At 42.1% G+C, this 18,945-nt stretch overlaps 1 protein-coding gene across 4 annotated transcripts in view; it reads right to left on the reverse strand.

Annotated features, from left to right (window-relative positions):
- The window catches only part of LOC110500007 (PRKC apoptosis WT1 regulator protein), an 80,141-nt gene that overhangs the window by 12,071 nt on the left and 49,125 nt on the right, over positions 1 to 18,945 (reverse strand). For all 4 annotated transcript variants that reach the window (XM_036957295.1, XM_036957294.1, XM_021577106.2 and 1 more), the window contains 2 exons: positions 16,666 to 16,797; positions 729 to 763 (listed from right to left, as the gene is read on the reverse strand). In XM_036957295.1, the coding sequence (XP_036813190.1) occupies positions 729 to 763; positions 16,666 to 16,797 (167 nt within the window). The remainder of the gene's footprint in view (positions 1 to 728; positions 764 to 16,665; positions 16,798 to 18,945) is intronic.

The following is an 18,945-nucleotide window of genomic DNA, read 5'->3' on the forward strand; positions in this document are numbered from 1 at the left end:
GGGAATTTAGCAGTGTGGTGTCCAGAAAAACCGAGGTGTCAATGGCCACACCATAAGCAAGAAATATACTGACTTGGTGTGGATTAATTGGCTCTTGTATGCTCCGATAAGTCAATCATAGTAAGTGTGTGGTATAAAGAGGATGCCAGCTGTAAACAGCAACAACTGTTTCCGACCTTGATTGAACTTCAACCCCTTATCAAGACATCGGATCGGCTTGATATGCCCTCATGTCAGGTCAACGTTGCATCGCCTGCAAACGATAGTCTGAACAACACGCCTGTTGTTGCCGTACAGTCAACTACTAGAGCAGGTTTTCCCAGACTCGGTCCTGGGGCCCCCCCTAAGTACACAGCTGATTCAAATAATCGAAGCTTACTTGAATTAGGGTAGGCCCCAGGACCGAGGTTGGGAAACCCTGTACGAGAAGACACCTGGTGAGTTAAGCTGTGCTGTCATTTCTGATGCATTGATATCAAAAACTGGAACTAAATGCTTTGACAGGCACCGTAAACACAGAGGACATTTTCAATTGTGAAACTTTTAAATCTATTTAAGTACATGCAAGGTCATCTGCTATGGTAATTAATGACCTAAACTGCTGCCTTCTCTTCCTGGTCTTCCAGGTGCTCTGTTTCTTCACTTAATCACCACCTTCCCTCCCACCATACCAGAAACAATAATACACGCCCTCATTCTCAACAGAAGTAATATGGAAGGTTTCTCACCTCTGGTGGTGGCCACTCCCGGATCTTGGAGTATCCTAGGAAAACAAAGGAGAGCCATGTCAGAGGAAAAGGATACTCAGACAACAAAAAGGCCCAGGGTTCTTTTGTACAAGTATATTACATACTGGTGGGCTGTGTCAGGGGGAGGGCCATTTCTAATTGCTAAGGAATACATGAACAAAGGCAAGGGAAGTCTATCATACACATCAGAGTTTGTTAGGATGAATACTATGCCGCAGGAAATTGATGATCTGTAGCTTGAGTTATGAAACTGTTTAGTCAGCATTTTCGTATTCAACACTTGTGGCCAGATTGTGAAATTCACAGAGGAGACTTAAAATAATCAGCTTGAAAAGCTCACTGCCTGACACAAAGCCCACCTTTCCTCATGAATCTGCCTTGGGTGCAGACAAAAACACACGCGCAGACAGACGTACAGACGCACACCTACGCTCACACACATACAGTCCAGGGGCAGGTGGTTGTGTGCAACAGAGACACGACAACAAAATAGCATTGCGTCATCATCAGCAGAGAATCATCAGGAGTAGCTATTCCAGAAAGCCTGTAGGTTGTGTATAAACCTTATTGAACCTCTACTGCTGAACTGATATAGATAGCTCCTCTGAATCTAATAGCTTACCTATCACCACACAGCCTCCAGTTGCACCATGAATACAATCAGTTGTGTAACGCGAGGTGCACACGTTAATCATGTTTCCCATTCTAGTATAATCTTAGAGTTAAAGGTCCATACATTGGCGAGGCCCCCACTGATCCCCTATGGTACAAAAATTGCGTTAAAAAAACACACAAAAAAAGGTCAGGACCAGAGATGCATACACACTACGGATGGATATCTATTCATCCCCTCAGGCCCTGAACAGTGAAACTCTTCTGGTGTGCTTGAGGATCTCTGCTTCTCCTCCACTCGATCAGAGAGTGTGGTTTAGTTGGTGCCGGTGGTGGACCTTAGTCCCTACTGTAGCCGTCTCCCTGACAGTAGAACCAGAAAGGCCCCTTAATAAAACTCTGGAAGAACTTCAAAGGAATCACACTTACTCAGAGGCTTTAGGGCTTCAAATACATAAGACATAGGTTTCTTGCTATAGAGATATCAAAATAATTTTGTATGGTACAGAACTTCCACAGAGCACTTCAAATGGTTGTCTAAATGCAAATCTGTAAGTGTAGTGTGTAAAGTACTATGTTTTATAAATTGACTACAGTTGTTCCTAGAGGCTCTGGCTTTCGATATCAATCTATTCATGTCCTTGGGCTTTGGGATGATTATGCTTATATCCTCCTCTATGGTGGAAACACTGCTGACAGCTTTATGAAAGAGGCACTGACTGACACAGGACTTTACTGTCAACTGTTGTTTTTCACCTTGTGTTAGTATGAGAAACACTAAATAATGCATTCCGTGTACACCAGCCACATACAGGTAACTGCCAAAATAAAGGAAACGTCAACATAAATTGTGTTAATAGGGTGTTGGGTCACCGCGAGCCGCCAGAACAGCATCAATTCGCCTTGGCGTAGATCTTCTGGGACTCTATTGGAGGGATGCAACACGATTCTTCCACGGGACATTCCATCATTTGGTGTTTTGTTGATGGTGGTGGAAAACATTGTCTCAGGCGCCCCTCCAGAATCTCCCATAAGTGTTCAATTGGGTTGAGATCTGGTGACAGACACACACACACACACACACACACCCTTTAAATTCTCTATGCTTCTTTGAGACCCCTCTTTCAAAGTCACTGAGATCTCTTCTTCTAGCCATAGTAGCCAAAATAATGGGCAACTGGGCATTTTTAGACATAAACCTAAGCATGATGGGATGTGAATTGCTTAATTAACTCAGGAACCACACCTGTGTGGAAGCACCTGCTTTCAATATACAGTACTTTTTATCCCTCATTTACTCGAGTGTTTCGTTTATTTTGGCAGTTGTCTGTATATTTCCATAGTGATAAGATCAAATCAGATCCAAAAGGTTAGTGAACATAGCAAATGTTTTCCTATAAACCCTGGGATTTATAAACACATGATCAAGGGAGTAGTAGATTACAGCAGCTCTCGCATGTTGTACAGAGCTCTCGCATGCAATGCACTGATCAAATAGATATTTGACTAGACAAAACGAGATGTACTTTATCGTCCGTTAGCTTGCAGAGAACGGAATTAATGTCTTCATGCTCACAAACCAACATGCATGCATACCTGAAAGTGTCTTCATCTGGGGTGTATAAAACACACACAATGGTTGCACAACAATACTGGCTTAAATGTGAGCGTCTGTCAGCCCTTTTACGGAGCTGTGTGCTGCTCTGCACGACTCCACGAATACCAAGGAAGTCAAGGACTCTGAGGCTTGCCTGGCTGTTCTGTCGAGAGTTGTGTGAGAGAGAAACATGACACTGCTGCTGTGTGTCACGTTGAAAAAAATAACTTGTTCTCAGATATTCTCCCAGTTTGCATTCATCACATTAACAGTCCACCGTGCGGCGGTTGCTTCCCTGTGTGCCGTCTTGCATCCCGGGCTGGGAGTTGCTGAGACAAGGTTAATGAAATTTAAGTGAGGATACTTCACAGCATTGCATTATGGGGCTGTGGGCTCTATTTATCTTGCTTAACTACCTCTGCTGCGGCCCTAAGAGACACTATTACAGAGAACAGACAGGTCTCAGAAAAGCAGAGGGCATCGGAAACAACACTATGAAGGAGCTGTATTCATGTTACATTCCCAGCTCTTATGTTTACATTGTTTTTGGTTTCAAGTTCTATTGATAACACTCATATAGAAGTCAATACAAACAGAAATCCATGAGCATACAACATATTAATGTATAACAGCAACAAAATAAACAAACGAGTAACATTAAAAAAAAAAATGCAATAATATATTGTGGTCTTAAAGTGACTCATTAATCAATGGGCAGAAACATGGATTGGTTTTGTCATGTGCCTTTCTGTTCTAGACTTTGGTAATAGTCCGTTTTTTTTGGCTGCGGGTGTTCCTGCTTCCGGTCAGGGGGTAGCCAGTCTCTGAATTTAGACTTTAGGAGGCTGACAGCTAAGTCAGTGCAGAGTTGTGTCTTTCATGAAGCCAGAGTAGGGACAGTTGGCGTTCTTTTTATTTCATAGGAATACATATGATGGAAGAAAGAGATGTACAACGGGATCTTAACAATAGAAAACAATCCAACTGAAAAATACCTCTATATTGCTCAGACAGGAGTGTGTGTGTGTGTGTCTGTCTAAGATACTGTAAATCCTGTGTGATATGTCTATGTTACCTGTAAAAACTTTTTCGGGAGGCATAAACCATTTATATATACTGTGCACATGCCGGCACCGGTGATTGAGGGAGTAGGGGTATGCAGATGTGGGTGGGCGTCTATTTTAATAAATCAATTGAATATACACCATCACAAAGAAATCTATGATTACTTTGGTTTAGGCAGGTGCTAAGAACCATAAGACTAATAAAATGCATTTTCAAAGGAATTAAATAGCATATTCTTTTGTTTAATTATGTTGTTGGTCTATGCAGCCTGCAGGATACATGGCTGCGCCATGCAGATTAAATTAATAGTTGGCTATTTTGTTAATTAAAACAGAGAAGACGTACTTACATTCCCCTGCTCTGATCACAGTCAACACATTTTATAGTAATAATATAATGGAATACACTGTAACAATCAAATATCAATAATATCTTCCCGCAACTTGAGTGACACGGTAACGCATGGAAACGCTGCCACGTAACAAACAAGTTCTATTTTGAAACAGAGCCCATGCCCTCATTTTTCAGAGTTTGTAAGTGATTGTATGTTAGAAACCTTAGAATCTGCTCTTTCCAATAATGTAAAGAAATGTAAAAGCTGACCTGGATGAACCTCCGTAGGATGATTTGAAAAAGTCCCCATTGTATCCACTTTTCATACATTTTCCGCCGAAGTCACTTTAACAACCAAATGCAAGAATCTCCTCTGTGTTGTCTTTGGAATTCAACATTCTCAGTTTTATTTCTCCAACCCCCCATTGTCTCACCTCTGAGAAGCAGAGTTCACATCATATAGATCTGATATCTGATTGGAGGTTAACTTTACAGTAATACTATTGGCCAACAACTCAGATTTAGAATCTAAACAACTCAGATGCTTTCAAAAAAAAAAAGTCTAAGATTCATTGTTCTTTCTCTTTTTTCTTCCTGACCTGCTGTAGTGAGATACTCCCTCTTTCTTTCCTTCTTTCTCTACCCCATAGATTTCTGGGGTATGGCCTTTCAGGCTATGATTTCTCTCCTTCCCTCTCTAACAAATCATTATTCTATGCATGATCAATGTCAGTATTGCCTTGTAACTTCAGCTTTATGCCTTGTATGTGAATCCATTCATTTTCCAAAGTAGTAAAATACACTTGTGTTTTGAATTCCATTCTCAGACATTTCTTCATTGCTTATTACTGTAACTGAACTATAGTGTTCTGTCATATTAATAATTATCTTTATGGAGTCAGATAAAACATTTAATAGGCTAAATACTTAGTCTTATTACGAGTTGCCCTTGAGGTATTTATAATATCATCTACACTGTCAAATATTACTTCCCACTACAGTAGCAAAACATGCTCAACATAAATGTCAACAAGTTATTGAAGCCTATAGCTTTGTGTGACTCCAGGTAAAGAGGAAAAGTGCAGTGGCAAATGTTCTCCCTCTCATAAATCACATGCACGTTGTTTAAAAAGGAATTTATGGGTGTTTGCGATCTGAAAGCCTTTGGCGCTTCGCAGCCCATTCAAATTTCAGAAATCCCAGAAGGCATGCTTAATAAAAGTTCACATTAAAAGCCGAGTTGTAGTTTAAGTTTGACACGTATGTATATTTACCCATAAGTTCTTAGGTAAATATAAGGACCTTTAAAAATGTACCTGTTAAATGTCAATACAAAAATATGAAATGCAGATTCCTGTGTGCGTTCCCTCAGGCTAAATGCTAAAGCATTTCTGTGACAATAGACAAGTCCAGCATCAAGGACAGAACTACAATAATGTAAATGGAGAGAATAAATGCATTAAAAGGAATTCAGTGAAGCTTTGTAATTGACAGGTTTGATGTCGGACAAGAATATAATGTTCATGATTTATTGTGTGCCAAAGCCGGTAAGATAAAGGGCAACATTTTATACTGAGGCGTTGGCGGGACTATTAAACAGATTACTGCATTACTACCTCGCCAAAGGAAATCAATGTACAGGCTTTGTTACAGACAATACCTTTCATGGTAAAGTCAACAGCTTTTCGAGTCAGTCAGTCTGTGTCGGTCTTCCCATCTATCCATGGCCAAATATATCATTCATGACAATGTTCTCCCACTCATAAATCACATGCAATTTTTTTTTTAAAGAAGGAATTTAAGGGTTTGCAATCTGACAGCCTTTGTGTGCGAGACAGCCCATTAAATGTCTGAAATCCCAGAAGGCATCCCTAATAAAAGTTCCACAATAGGCCTATTTTTGCGTTCCAGCATTCTCCATCTATGTCTCCTTGCAAAGCTGCTAAATATCCCTATCTGTTACTCTGGAGGCTCTCGGTCATATTAGGAGTACACAATTGACATTTCAAAAGGTGAGGCCTAAGAATTCAACTGGAAAAAATGAAAAGACTACAGCCAATGACCTATTTTAGCTGGCAGCAGTCTTGTAAAGGATAAATATTAATCTGGTTAACCTGATTTACAGACTTGTAATCTTGATCAACAAAGGTGATACCCTCTGAAAATATTGTCTCAGGCTATACAACCAAACTTCTGAACAGCTTAAAGAACATTACATCTAAGCAGGGAACCTTCATTTAATTGAAAACTGTCTAGGCAGGGAGGAGAAAGTGCCTGCCTTAAAGAAAAGATTCTCAAGCTTTGCTGGACTGACAGGTGCAAATAACAAATGGAAATGAGGGTTGTTAAGATGTTGGATAACATATGTGTCTTATTCATGTCGTTATGCTCTAGAACGGTTTGCTTTAAAATCATTTGCACATACAGTACCACAATCAAAACATAATTGTTTTACAAAACCATATACTGTAGCTACATGTGTATACAGTGGAGAGAACAAGTATTTGATACACTGCCAATTTTGCAGGTTTTCCTACTTACAAAGCATGTAGAGGTCTGTGATTTTTATCATAGGTACACTTCAACTGTGAGAGACGGAACCTAAAACAAAAATCCAGAAAATCACATTGTATGATTTTAAAATAATTACTGGGCCAATTGCGTGTCGCTTCAGGGGTCTCCCAGTCACGGCCGGCTGCGACACAGCCCGGGATTTAACCCGGATCTGTAGTGACGCCTCAAGCACTGCAGTGCCTTAGACAACTGCGCCACTCAGGAGAGCCCCAAAAATATTTTAAGCCTTGAGACAATTGAGACGGATTGTGTATGTGTGCCATTCAGAGGGTGAATGGGTAAGACAAAAGATTTAAGTGCCTTTGAACGGGGTATGGTAGTAGGTGCCAGGCACACCGGTTTGTGTCAAGAACTGCAACGCTGCAGGGTTTTTCACGCTCAATAGTATCCCATGTGTATCAAGAATGATCCACCACAACAAGGATATCCAGCCAACTTGACAACTGTGGGAAGCATTGGAGTCAACTTGGGCCAGCATCCCTGTGGAATGCTTTCGACATCTTGTAGAGTATATTCTCAATCCAAGATGGCGGCACAGTAGGACGTGTATATCTGCCTTTGTCTTATCCTGTGTATTAGCCATTGTAAATAGCCAGTCTTTTTTCGTATACAGTGGGGCAAAAAAGTATTTAGTCAGCCACCAATTGTGCAAGTTCTCCCACTTAAAAAAAAGAGAGAAGCATGTCATTTTCATCATAGGTACACTTCAACTATGACAGACAAAATTAGAAAAAAAAATCCAGAAAATCCAATTGTAGGATTTTAAATTGATTTATTTGCAAATTATGGTGGAAAATAAGTATTTGGTCACCTTCAAACAAGCAAGATTTCTGGCTCTCACAGACCTGTAACTTCTTCTTTAAGAGGGTCCTCTGTTCTCCACTAGTTACCTGTATTAATGGCACCTGTTTGAACTTGTTATCAGTATAAAAGACACCTGTCCACAACCTCAAACAGTCACACTCCAAACTCCACTATGGCCAAGACCAAAGAGCTGTCAAAGGACACCAGAAACAAAATTGTAGACCTGCACCAGGCTGGGAAGACAATCTGCAATAGGTAAGCAGCTTGGTTTGAAGAAATCAACTGTGGGAGCAATTATTAGGAAATGGAAGACATACAAGACCACTGATAATCTCCCTCGATCTGGGGATCCACGCAAGTTCTCACCCCGTGGGGTCAAAATGATCACAAGCAAAAATCCCAGAACCACACGGGGGACCTAGTGAATGACCTGCAGAGAGCTGGGACCAAAGTAACAAAGCCTACCATCAGTAACACACTACGCTGCCAGGGACTCAAATCCTGCAGTGCCAGACGTGTCCCCCTGCTTAAGCCAGTACATGTCCAGGCCCGTCTGAAGTTTGCTAGAGAACATTTGGATGATCCAGAAGAAGATTGGGAGAATGTCATATGGTCAGATGAAACCAAAATATAACTTTGTGGTAAAAACTCAACTCGTCGTGTTTGGAGGACAAAGAATGCTGAGTTGCATCCAAAGAACACCATACCTACTGTGAAGCATGGGGGTGTAAACATCATGCTTTGGGGCTGTTTTTCTGCAAAGGGACCAGGACGACTGATCCGTGTAAAGGAAAGAATGAATGGGGCCATGTATCGTGAGATTTTGAGTGAAAACCTCCTTCCATCAGCAAGGGCATTGAAGATGAAACGTGGCTGGGTCTTTCAGCATGACAATGATCCCAAACATAGCGTCCGGGCAACGAAGGAGTGGCTTCGTAAGAAGCATTTCAAGGTCCTGGAGTGGCCTAGCCAGTCTCCAGATCTCAACCCCATAGAAAATCTTTGGAGGGAGTTGAAAGTCTGTGTTGCCCAGCAACAGCCCCAAAACATTTTGTTATTAACCAAATACTTATTTTCCACCATCATTTGCAAATAAATTCATAAAAAATCCTACAATGTGATTTTCTGGATTTTTTAAATTCATTTTGTCTGTCATATTTGAAGTGTACCGATGATGAAAATTACAGGCCTCTCATCTTTTTAAGTGGGAGAACTTGCACAATTGGTGGCTGACTAAATACTTTTTTGCCCCACTGTATATATCTTAATCTCACTTCTGTCTACGAACTAAATATACTTTCCTGCAACCTGCCTCACCCAATGTGGTACGGATATGCTATTTTTATTCCTTATAACTGGAACTTCCATCAGGAGCTAGCCAACTAACTAGCTAGTAGTCTGTTAGCTACGGCTAGCGGTCCTCAATTTCCCCCCGCCCCCCGGCATCAGCCAGCCCTAGCTCGGACAACACCTGCCATTCTTGCACAGCGCGATATCAATCCCAGAGCATATTGGACTGCTTCTCTCTACCATATCACAGGATTCCTGCCGCTCTGGATCATTACTCCTAGCTAGCTGCTAGCTAGTTGCAAACGAGTGGCTACTGTTAGCTAACGCCTGTCCCAAAGCAAGCACGAGCTAGCCTCGAGTTAGGCCCATATACCAACTAATTCTAGGGCTACAATTACCTCCTTTGCCAATTGGCCTGGACCCTTTATTGTCGACACAGAGCCCCGCTGATCCATGACGACTGGACTGCCGACGTGATCACCTGATGTGGACTCAACAGGCTATTCTGTTACGATATTGCTGCATCTACAGAACTATCTACTAGCCCCGGCCCGTTAGCTTTTTCTGAATGCTGTGTCACCTGCTCGCCCAGCGTTGTAATGAATACCGTACAGCACCCCGACTCACCTATTGCTACTCTTGACCCTATGATCACTCAGCTACACAGCTGATGCCCCCTGGACAGTTTCAATAACACGGTACCTCATTTTGTTAACCTGTCGGCCCCAGTCTCGAACTCAGGCCCTGTATGTGTCTCACTGACCTGCTCTGCCCTTTCTTCGCCATTTACCCAATGTTGTCTTAGCTCTCCTGATCTACACCTGTGATTGCTTTATGCCTCTCTCAAATATCAAAATTCCTTGTCTACTGCTGTCTTGGCTAGTTTTTATTGCTTTATTTCACTGTAGAGACCTCAGTCCTGCTCAAAATGCCTTTTAGTCCAGCCCCACACACATGCGGAGACCTCACTTATGTTAATTGATGCCTCCAGAGACGAAACCTCGCTCATCATCACGCAACACATAGGTTTACCTCGACTGTACTCACATCATACCATACCCTTGTCTGTACATTATGCCTTGAATCTATTCTACAACATTTTTTGTCCCCAAAGCACTAGACAACCAGTTCTTATAGCCTTTTAGCCTGGGTTAACCTCTACATCACTAGAGGAACAGAGGAGTAGGCTAAGGGTATAAGAGTAGGATAATGTAGAGGTTAACCCAGGCCCTGTAGCCCCCAATTCCACTCCAACTCTCCTTCCATGGCCTCCAACTGCGCTTAAATGCAAGTAAAACTAAATGCATGCTCTTCAACCGATCGCTGCCCACACCCGCCCGCCTAGCATCACTACTCTGGACGGTTCGGACTTAGAATATGTGGACAACTACAAATACCTAGGTGTCTGGTAAGACTGTAAACTCTCCTTCCAGACTCACATTAAGCATCTCCAATACAAAATTTAATCTAGAATTGGCTTCCTATTTTGCAATAAAGCATCCTTCACTCATGCTACCAAACATACCACCATAAAACTATCCTACCGATCCTTGACTTTGGTGATGTCATTTACAAAATAGCCTCCAACACTCTACTCAGAAAATTGGATCCATCACAGTATCATCTGTTTTGTCACCAAAGCCCCATATACTACCCACCACTGCGACCTGTATGCTCTCGTTGGCTGGCCCTCGCTTAATATTTGTCGCCAAACCCACTGGCTCCAGGTCATCTATAAGTCTAGCTAGATAAAGCCCCACCTTGTCTCAGCTCACTGGTCACCATGCAGCACCCACCCGTAGCATGCGCACCCAGTAGGTATATTTCACTGGTCAACCCCAAAGCAAACTCCTCATTTGGCCGCCTTTCCTTCCAGTTCTCTGCTGCCAATGACTGGAACGAATTGCAAAAATCACTTAAGCTGGAGACTCATATCTCCCTCACTAACTTTAAGCATCAGCTATCAGAGCAGCTTACAGATCATTGCACCTGTACATAGCCCATCTGTAAATAGCTAATCCAACTACCTTATCCCCATATTGTTATTATTTTTTAGCTCCTTTGCACCCCAGTATCGCTACTTGCACATTCATCTTCTACACATTATCACTCCAGTGTTAATTTGCTAACTTGTAATTATTTTGCCACTACGGCCTACTTATTTCTTTACCTCCCTAATCTTACTTCATTTGCACACACTGTACACACTGTATATATACTTTTCTATTGTGTTATTAACTGTACGTTTGTTTATTCCATGTGTAACTCGGTGTTGTTTGTGTAGCACTGCTTTGCTTTATCTTGGCCAGGTCGCAGTTGTAAATGAGAACTTGTTCTCAACTGGCCTACCGGTTTAAATAAAGGTGAAATAAATAAAAAATTAAAAAATATGCCCTGACGAATTGAGGCAGTGTTGGGGGGGGGGGAGTTGTTAGCGTTCTTAATGTTTCATATAATCAGTGTTTACAGCGCACACCGTTTCAGAACCCAAACCAGTCCCCCCTTTGGACCAGGCGCCACATTAGAAGCAGATAAACAAAACCATAGGTAAAATTCCACCAGCTTATCTGACAAGGCTCCAGGTTTAGGGAAGGTGTTTTCCTTGTACGGCTCACATACCACAGAGGGGTAAGGCCTGATAACCAGGAACACATGGGGTCCCCAGAAAGAGGGCCTCTGTGACACGGACATCACTGATTACACTACCTCACAGAGGAACGCAACCACAGGCAAGGAGAGAAAGACACCAATGTGTGTGTGTGAGTATTTGTGTATGTGCGTGCATACAGGTGTGTGTGTGATTCCATGTGTATCACAAGGTGATAGTGTGTGGGGGAGGACGGGTTGGCAGCAGGCGATGGGGATACGAAATAGATGAGTAGGAACAGAGAGAGGATGACAGTGGAGGAGATAGTGCTGCAGCCAGTACAGGACTCTCTCTGTTCTCCCTCTCACTGAGACGGGCTGGTCAGTAGGGCCGAGAGGATACCAGTATCACGATACTCGTTAGTATCGGGGGAAGGAAACAAAACACGAAGTGGATTTAACATCTTTAGGACAACAGCCCTGATGTTGGAAACAAAAATCATTATGCTTTCATCCGGAGTCACATTTATTTATTTTCCAAGCTGTAGCACACAATATTTTACATACAGCAGGTTTTTAAAGGACCAAAGAGTTTGGTCTGCTTTGTGTTTTCATTTTTTCCATATGGAAAACATATTGCAATACTGGTATTGTCACAGCAAAACTGGTCAGTGCTACAATGCTATTACCTAGTCTCATCTCCATGAACGGGTTGTTATAGGGCAGGAACAGACAGAGCTCCACAGAGGAAGAAGAAGGGGAGGACAGTGTTTTACTTGGTTCAGATAGATAGACCCAAGAAAGGATGAAAGGATAGAAATACGAATCAACTATCAAATGAAAGTCAGAAAGCTCATTAATCAAGTTCACTTCTTATTGACGCAAAACTGTGTGGACTCAAAACGGTAAGGGATTATTTTGTTCTGCAGAAACGTCAACGTTTCCTAGTATTTGAAGTTGCCAGTCCTGTCTCAGTCCAGACATCTTGATACCGGTGCAGAAGCTAAAAAGCCTGACAGTTTGATCTCGAGGTAGCTGTATATTACACAGACAACATGGCAAACGCTTGTCTGTGTGATAAATGGGGTCAGAATGAAATGGCACATTTTTGGAATGCTCTGTCTTTACAGATGTCGGCTTGACAGCTCCCTGTAAATCCACTCTTAAATTCTCTACTGCTCTCTCTCTCCCCCAACCCCCCCCCCCCCCTACTCTCTCTCTGTCTGTCTCTCCTTCCCTCCTGTCTATATCAAATTTCAAATCAAATCAAATGTATTTATATAGCCCTTCGTACATGAGCTGATATCTCAAAGTACTGTTCAGAAACCCAGCCTAAAACCCCAAACAGCAAGCAATGCAGGTGTAGAAGCACGGTGGCTATTCCTCTGTTAGCTCGTCACTAAGGTCACAACGGCATGACACACAGCCGTCAAAATTCCCTAGACCAAAGGCAGGGAGTGGCAGAGCAATGGGTGAGATGCAGTGCGGGAGATCCCCAGTGGTTAGTAGTGGCAGTGCCCACATCTGCTCCGATTTAAGGGGAATATGTTGTAGTGGTAAGGTGGGCTCAGCAGGCACCTCCATATCTCATTTCCTAGGGCTGAAGTGTAATCTGCTTATGTTTCAGCGGGAAGGACGTGTTACGTGATCTTAATCTTCTGGGTTCACTATACGACATGTCAACGGAGTAGAAGCCTCTTCACTTTCAACACACGTGACACATAGGTTAAATGAGTGGGTGGCTCTTATTTCTAGTGAATTAAGTGTTTGTGGACCTACGGACTTGATACATTAAATGATTAACTACATTTAGAAAGCTCTATATGAATATTTCATCTGATACTGTATTGTACAGACAGAAACCATATCTGTAAATATAACACTGGGAGGAAATCCAAATTGTTTCCGCGGTTGCCTTCGTTACCAACATATTCTCAAGTCCTTTCATGTCTCTGCATAGAGCGTTTGACAGCACTTCAATTGCACACTTGTTGACTGCACAGTAATGATCTCCTCAAGGCGAAAGTAAAAGAAAATTATATTTCCAAAGTTACTGCTTATAGAAACAATCATATCAATAATAACCAACCTGATAGTCGGGACTCAATCTTATTCACGTATGTTATGCTCTGGAATGGTTTGCTTTAAAATCAATTGCACAATCAAAATATAATTGTTTGCAAAACCATATACTGTAGCTACATTTGTATATATAAATTTAATTTGGCCTTCCTATGACATCTATTAACGCAGAGGCCTCAATGTTCCCAAACTGCATGCTCCATATCAATAGCATGTCATACATGCAGATTCATTCCTGCTTAGCCCTGTGGACCTTGGAGCTGAGCTGTGTTGTGACCGTCTCAAAAACACAGCTATCTAAGCAATATGTTTTTAGTACTGCTAATGTCATCACACCCAGAGAATGGTTATGGAATGCATTTGTATTTTGTAGCTTATTGTAGTGCATCATTTTGCCATACGAGCTGGTTTATATAGAGCAATGCATTGGTTGCGGCGCCCTCCTTCTCAAGCAGCCTATGGAGTGCTTTCTCTCTGACCAACAGTGCCTCTGTTTGGTGGCACTGTGGTATCTATCTATCTATCTCATCATCACATTCTGCTCAAGGGAGGGGAATGTGTAAGTTGGGGCTGGACTCAGCTGTAGATCACCATGGGAATCAAGAGAGCTTGTTTTGTACTATACACTTAGAAAAAAGGGTACTTTGGGGTTCTATATAGAACCTTTTGGTTCTTCAGATTGTATTAAAGAACCCTATACTAAATATATATATCCAGTGAAGACAAAAAACCTTGAGGGTTCTATCCCTCTCCAGAGTGTAATGGGGATTTTAGAAATTAAACAGCAAACAAAAGCTAACCCAGTCACATCAAACTCTGAAATGACAGCTAACATTCCCTCTTCATTTGTTTTAGCTGTTTTCCATTGACATTTATATCCATATTAATGATGGTGCTGTATGACTTCACCGGTTCAGAAAAATGGCGAGCTGAAGTCTGACACGTTAAATCTTTCCCTTGCCATAGAGAGTTAATTCATATTTTGCAACATTGTTGCCAAGGTCTGAGTGGCAAACAGTCAGGCACAAACTTGTGCTGTTGCAAACTAAATTCTAGCTAGAAGCAAGAGGAAATATATATATATATTAGTTGAAACGTTATTAGAATGAGCATGTTTGTAAGCTAGCTAGCTGAACCGGTGAGCATGTTTGTAAGCTAGCTAGCTAAACAGAAAAAGCTAGGTTACTTTAATTTGCCACTTCACAAGCCAGCTTTATCTTTCTAATAAACCATTTCTTATTATGGGATATGCCAAATAGAGCTACAGACCTAGTCTGACATTAGTAATTAGCTAATTCTCTCTTTCATTTCAGAGTCAATTGAGGGGACTATGTTCATTAAAACCATTAGAAGACTGTTTCTGAATGAGAAGAGGTATGTATAAATGATTTATAATAAATGATGAATAATAAGTATTGGTGATTCAATAGCCTAGTTAATCATTGCATGACTTTTAACACACAATCTATGTTTTGCTCTGTCTTGCAGTATCCCAAAACTATCAGAGGCTCTCTCTTGCAGTATCCCAGAACTATCAGAGACTCTCTCTTGCAGTATCCCAGAACTATCAGAGACTCTCTCTTTCAGTATCCCAGAACTATCAGAGGCTCTCTCTTTCAGTATCCCAGAACTATCAGAGGCTCTCTCTTTCAGTATCCCAGAACTATCAGAGGCTCTCTCTTTCAGTATCCCAGAACTATCAGAGGCTCTCTCTTTCAGTATCCCAGAACTATCAGAGGCTCTCTCTTGCAGTATCCCAGAACTATCAGAGACTCTCTCTTGCAGTATCCCAGAACTATCAGAGACTCTCTCTTTCAGTATCCCAGAACTATCAGAGGCTCTCTCTTTCAGTATCCCAGAACTATCAGAGGCTCTCTCTTTCAGTATCCCAGAACTATCAGAGGCTCTCTCTTTCAGTATCCCAGAACTATCAGAGGCTCTCTCTTTCAGTATCCCAGAACTATCAGAGGCTCTCTCTTTCAGTATCCCAGAACTATCAGAGACTCTCTCTTTCAGTATCCCAGAACTATCAGAGGCTCTCTCTTTCAGTTTCCCAGAACTATCAGAGGCTCTCTCTTTCAGTATCCCAGAACTATCAGAGGCTCTCTCTTTCAGTAACGCAGACCTATCAGAGGCTCTCTCTTTCGGCTGCTGCGGACAACGGCATGCAAGTTGTTCTTCTACATCATAATAATTGTATGTCTGCATAGCATTTTGGCAGGTTAACTCATGCTTATTTCTGGAGATTAATTAATGTTCATTTTTTCTTCTTATCTGGAACCAGTCAAGCAGGTAGTCCAGTGGCTAAGGAGTTGGGCCTGTGGCCGAAAGGTGGCTGGTTCTAATCCCGGGTCGGGCGTTAAGAGAAAAGAAAAATGGCAGAATTGATCTGACAACTGGAGGGCTGCTGGGTTCATATCCTCAAAATATTCCCTTATGTTAGGCCCACAACATGCTCTCCATCAAGGGGCGATACATGCAGCTTGAACCTGTGGTCGTCTCAACTGTATGTGGGATGTCTGCTGTTTGGTAGTGGTTGAGAATGGAGCAGAAGACACCTTTTTGTTGATCACTAACTAAATGGACAAAGTATTGTACTTCATATTTCCTAACTATGTTCGCATTGAATGGCAAATAATTCTAAAAACTATGCTGGTATTCTTTTGCCCATTATTTAATTGTTTAATAAAGTATATCCTTAGCTCAAAATATGATTATTTAATAGTAGTAGCCATAATTCATAAATGGCACCATTCAGTGTTCTCCAGTACATGGAACCATTTTGTTTCAGTGATCAAAGAACCATATAAGTGTGTACAAAACTTGGGGAGCCAAAAGCCATATTGGTTGATAGGACTTCAGCCCAGAGTGTTTCCTGGTCCGGTTACATGGTCAGGCTAAACTCCAGGCCCTAGGTATTACACTAAGGGGTAATATTCTGTGAGGTTGGGTGACATGTGACCTTGTCCTCACCTGTAGTAAGTGGGTGGCGGCCCCAGGGTCAGAGGTCATGGCTTCGTTCTGTTCCGTGTTGAGCTGTGTCAGCTGCTGCTCCTCCTCCTTCGCCTTATCCCTTCCGTCGTCATCATCCAGCTCATCCAGGCTCTGCAATACAGAGAGAGAGTTGAACACACCTGATTGAATAATTAAGGTGTGAATATAGGGGTCAATTTATTGAATGGTTTTTAGGTGCAATTTTTTTTTTTAAACTATGCTATACACTAAGTAACATATCAAAAGGTTGTACATTGTAAGAGAGAGAGAGATACAGAAATAAAGTGAGAGAGGCACGGGGAGTGAGACACCACCGTTGACAGCCGAGGTCATTCTCACTGTAACCGTGGTAACCTCCAGAGAGATGTGGCCCAGGTCCCCTTAATCCTCTTAAGGCATGATTTATTTTACAGCCCCTAAACAGCTCTAACACAGCCTAGTCAACATTCCCCGGGACATGCAGGAAACAGGAAGACGGCCGGCAAGGGGTCCTTACACTGCTGCTGTGGACGTGTAGTCAGAGAGGCCTTTTTGACAAGTGGAATGTCCCCAAAAACACGGAGTCAACCACACCATGTGATATAGGGGTCAGTCAGGGCACAGCGAGAAATTCTGAGAATGCTTCCAACTTTACTGAGGCATCTCTGCTCTCAGCTTAAATTGTTTATAATATATCATCTTAAATTCCTATTCAGGCAACTTATTCATGAAATATGCAATGAAGTTAAGTAGTGCATCAAAATAAATGAAGATACATTGAGAAAATGCAGTTTGACTTTGAACTTGATGGTTGTATCATCTGCATTGACAGAAACAGGAGCCAACCTCCCACTCGTACAGAACAAAAAAACAGTCTTTCCTATTTCCACGCTGTGCAACGAAGAAAAAAAGTGCTTACCGAACGAAAAGGCCCTTGAATGGTAAAAATAGCCTTAAAAAGGCTAAAAGGAATGTAGTCATTTGCAAAGACCTTCCTGCCAAAACATTTATCAGCACGCCTGGGGAAATGCCAACTCCTTTCTCCTTTAACTCAGCCATGTGCGGACGCTAGCTGTTCCTGTCTGGCCTATGACATATTGACACACACACACACACACACACACACACACTTTCAGGAGCATGCTACCTGTGTCAGTGCAAACCTCCTCAGTAAACGCACACTGCCTGCCTTTAGCCGTCTGACCCCTGCAAAGGGCACAGGGATGCTCTGTGCAGTTTGATTTGCCAAAATGTTTCCCTGCTCCTTCTCAAATGCATACAGCAATACACAGCTGTAGACTCCAGGGGTCAGAAACATAGAACTAATAACAGCCACATATGGAATAACGAGGAATATTACACAGTCTAACAGAAGTCCGTCTACATCGACACAGTGATTTAGGACTAAAAACGTTGCTATGCAACAGTTGCCCAAACAGAGGGACTTTATATCTGAAACTGGGTTACAAACGTTTATTTTGGATCACGGTGCTGGCTGTTTTACCCACTATTACTTCAAATAATTTCCATGCCTTTGTCTTATTCCAGATAAAACAATGGGAGACCTAGGCTCATCCTTTTAAAGGGATGTTTTTGTTTCTGATTTCAGCCAGTGAGGAGACTATGTTAAGTCATATGGGTATATAACCTTGGTCCAGCATTCCCTTTCACATTACCAAGTCTTATAGTGAAGTATTATAGGATACTGTCCTTAGCATGCTAGTAGATACCATAGACTTCCAGTCATTGTGCTAATGCTAGCTAGCATTGGCTCGCAAAACTTCATACTGGATGCAGAGACATACAAATAATAGTATACTGTAACTAACTATTAAGAATGGGTATACAGTATCATGGTGTAACTTCACAAATTATCCAACAGACAGCTGTATTTAAAATACAGATAAAACACACTTTGAACACATACACACACCTCGACTAGGGACAAGTATCACCTACTGAAAGCAGGAAGTGGGCACTAGTGGTTGCCCTGGGAAACACAGAGTACATTTCCTCCCGTCGAGGGACTCGGATAAAGTGGTGATGATGACACACACCAGAGGGGAAGTGGAGGAGTGAGTTCTGAAAAGAAGCAGCCGAGTCCCAACATTCCTTCCTCTTCCTGTTTATAATGTGTGGGATCTCGGCAGGCGTAAAGCATGAGGCCTCTGAAGAGCGTTTACTCAACATGTTATTGAGGTCTCCAAACGCCATAACACCCGTGTTCATGGGAAGACAAGTCCAGTTAAGAAGCTACATCTGGACCCGACTGTGGCGGTC

This window comes from Oncorhynchus mykiss, chromosome 21 (genome assembly GCF_013265735.2).
Source record: "Oncorhynchus mykiss isolate Arlee chromosome 21, USDA_OmykA_1.1, whole genome shotgun sequence".
Lineage (NCBI taxonomy): Eukaryota > Metazoa > Chordata > Actinopteri > Salmoniformes > Salmonidae > Oncorhynchus > Oncorhynchus mykiss.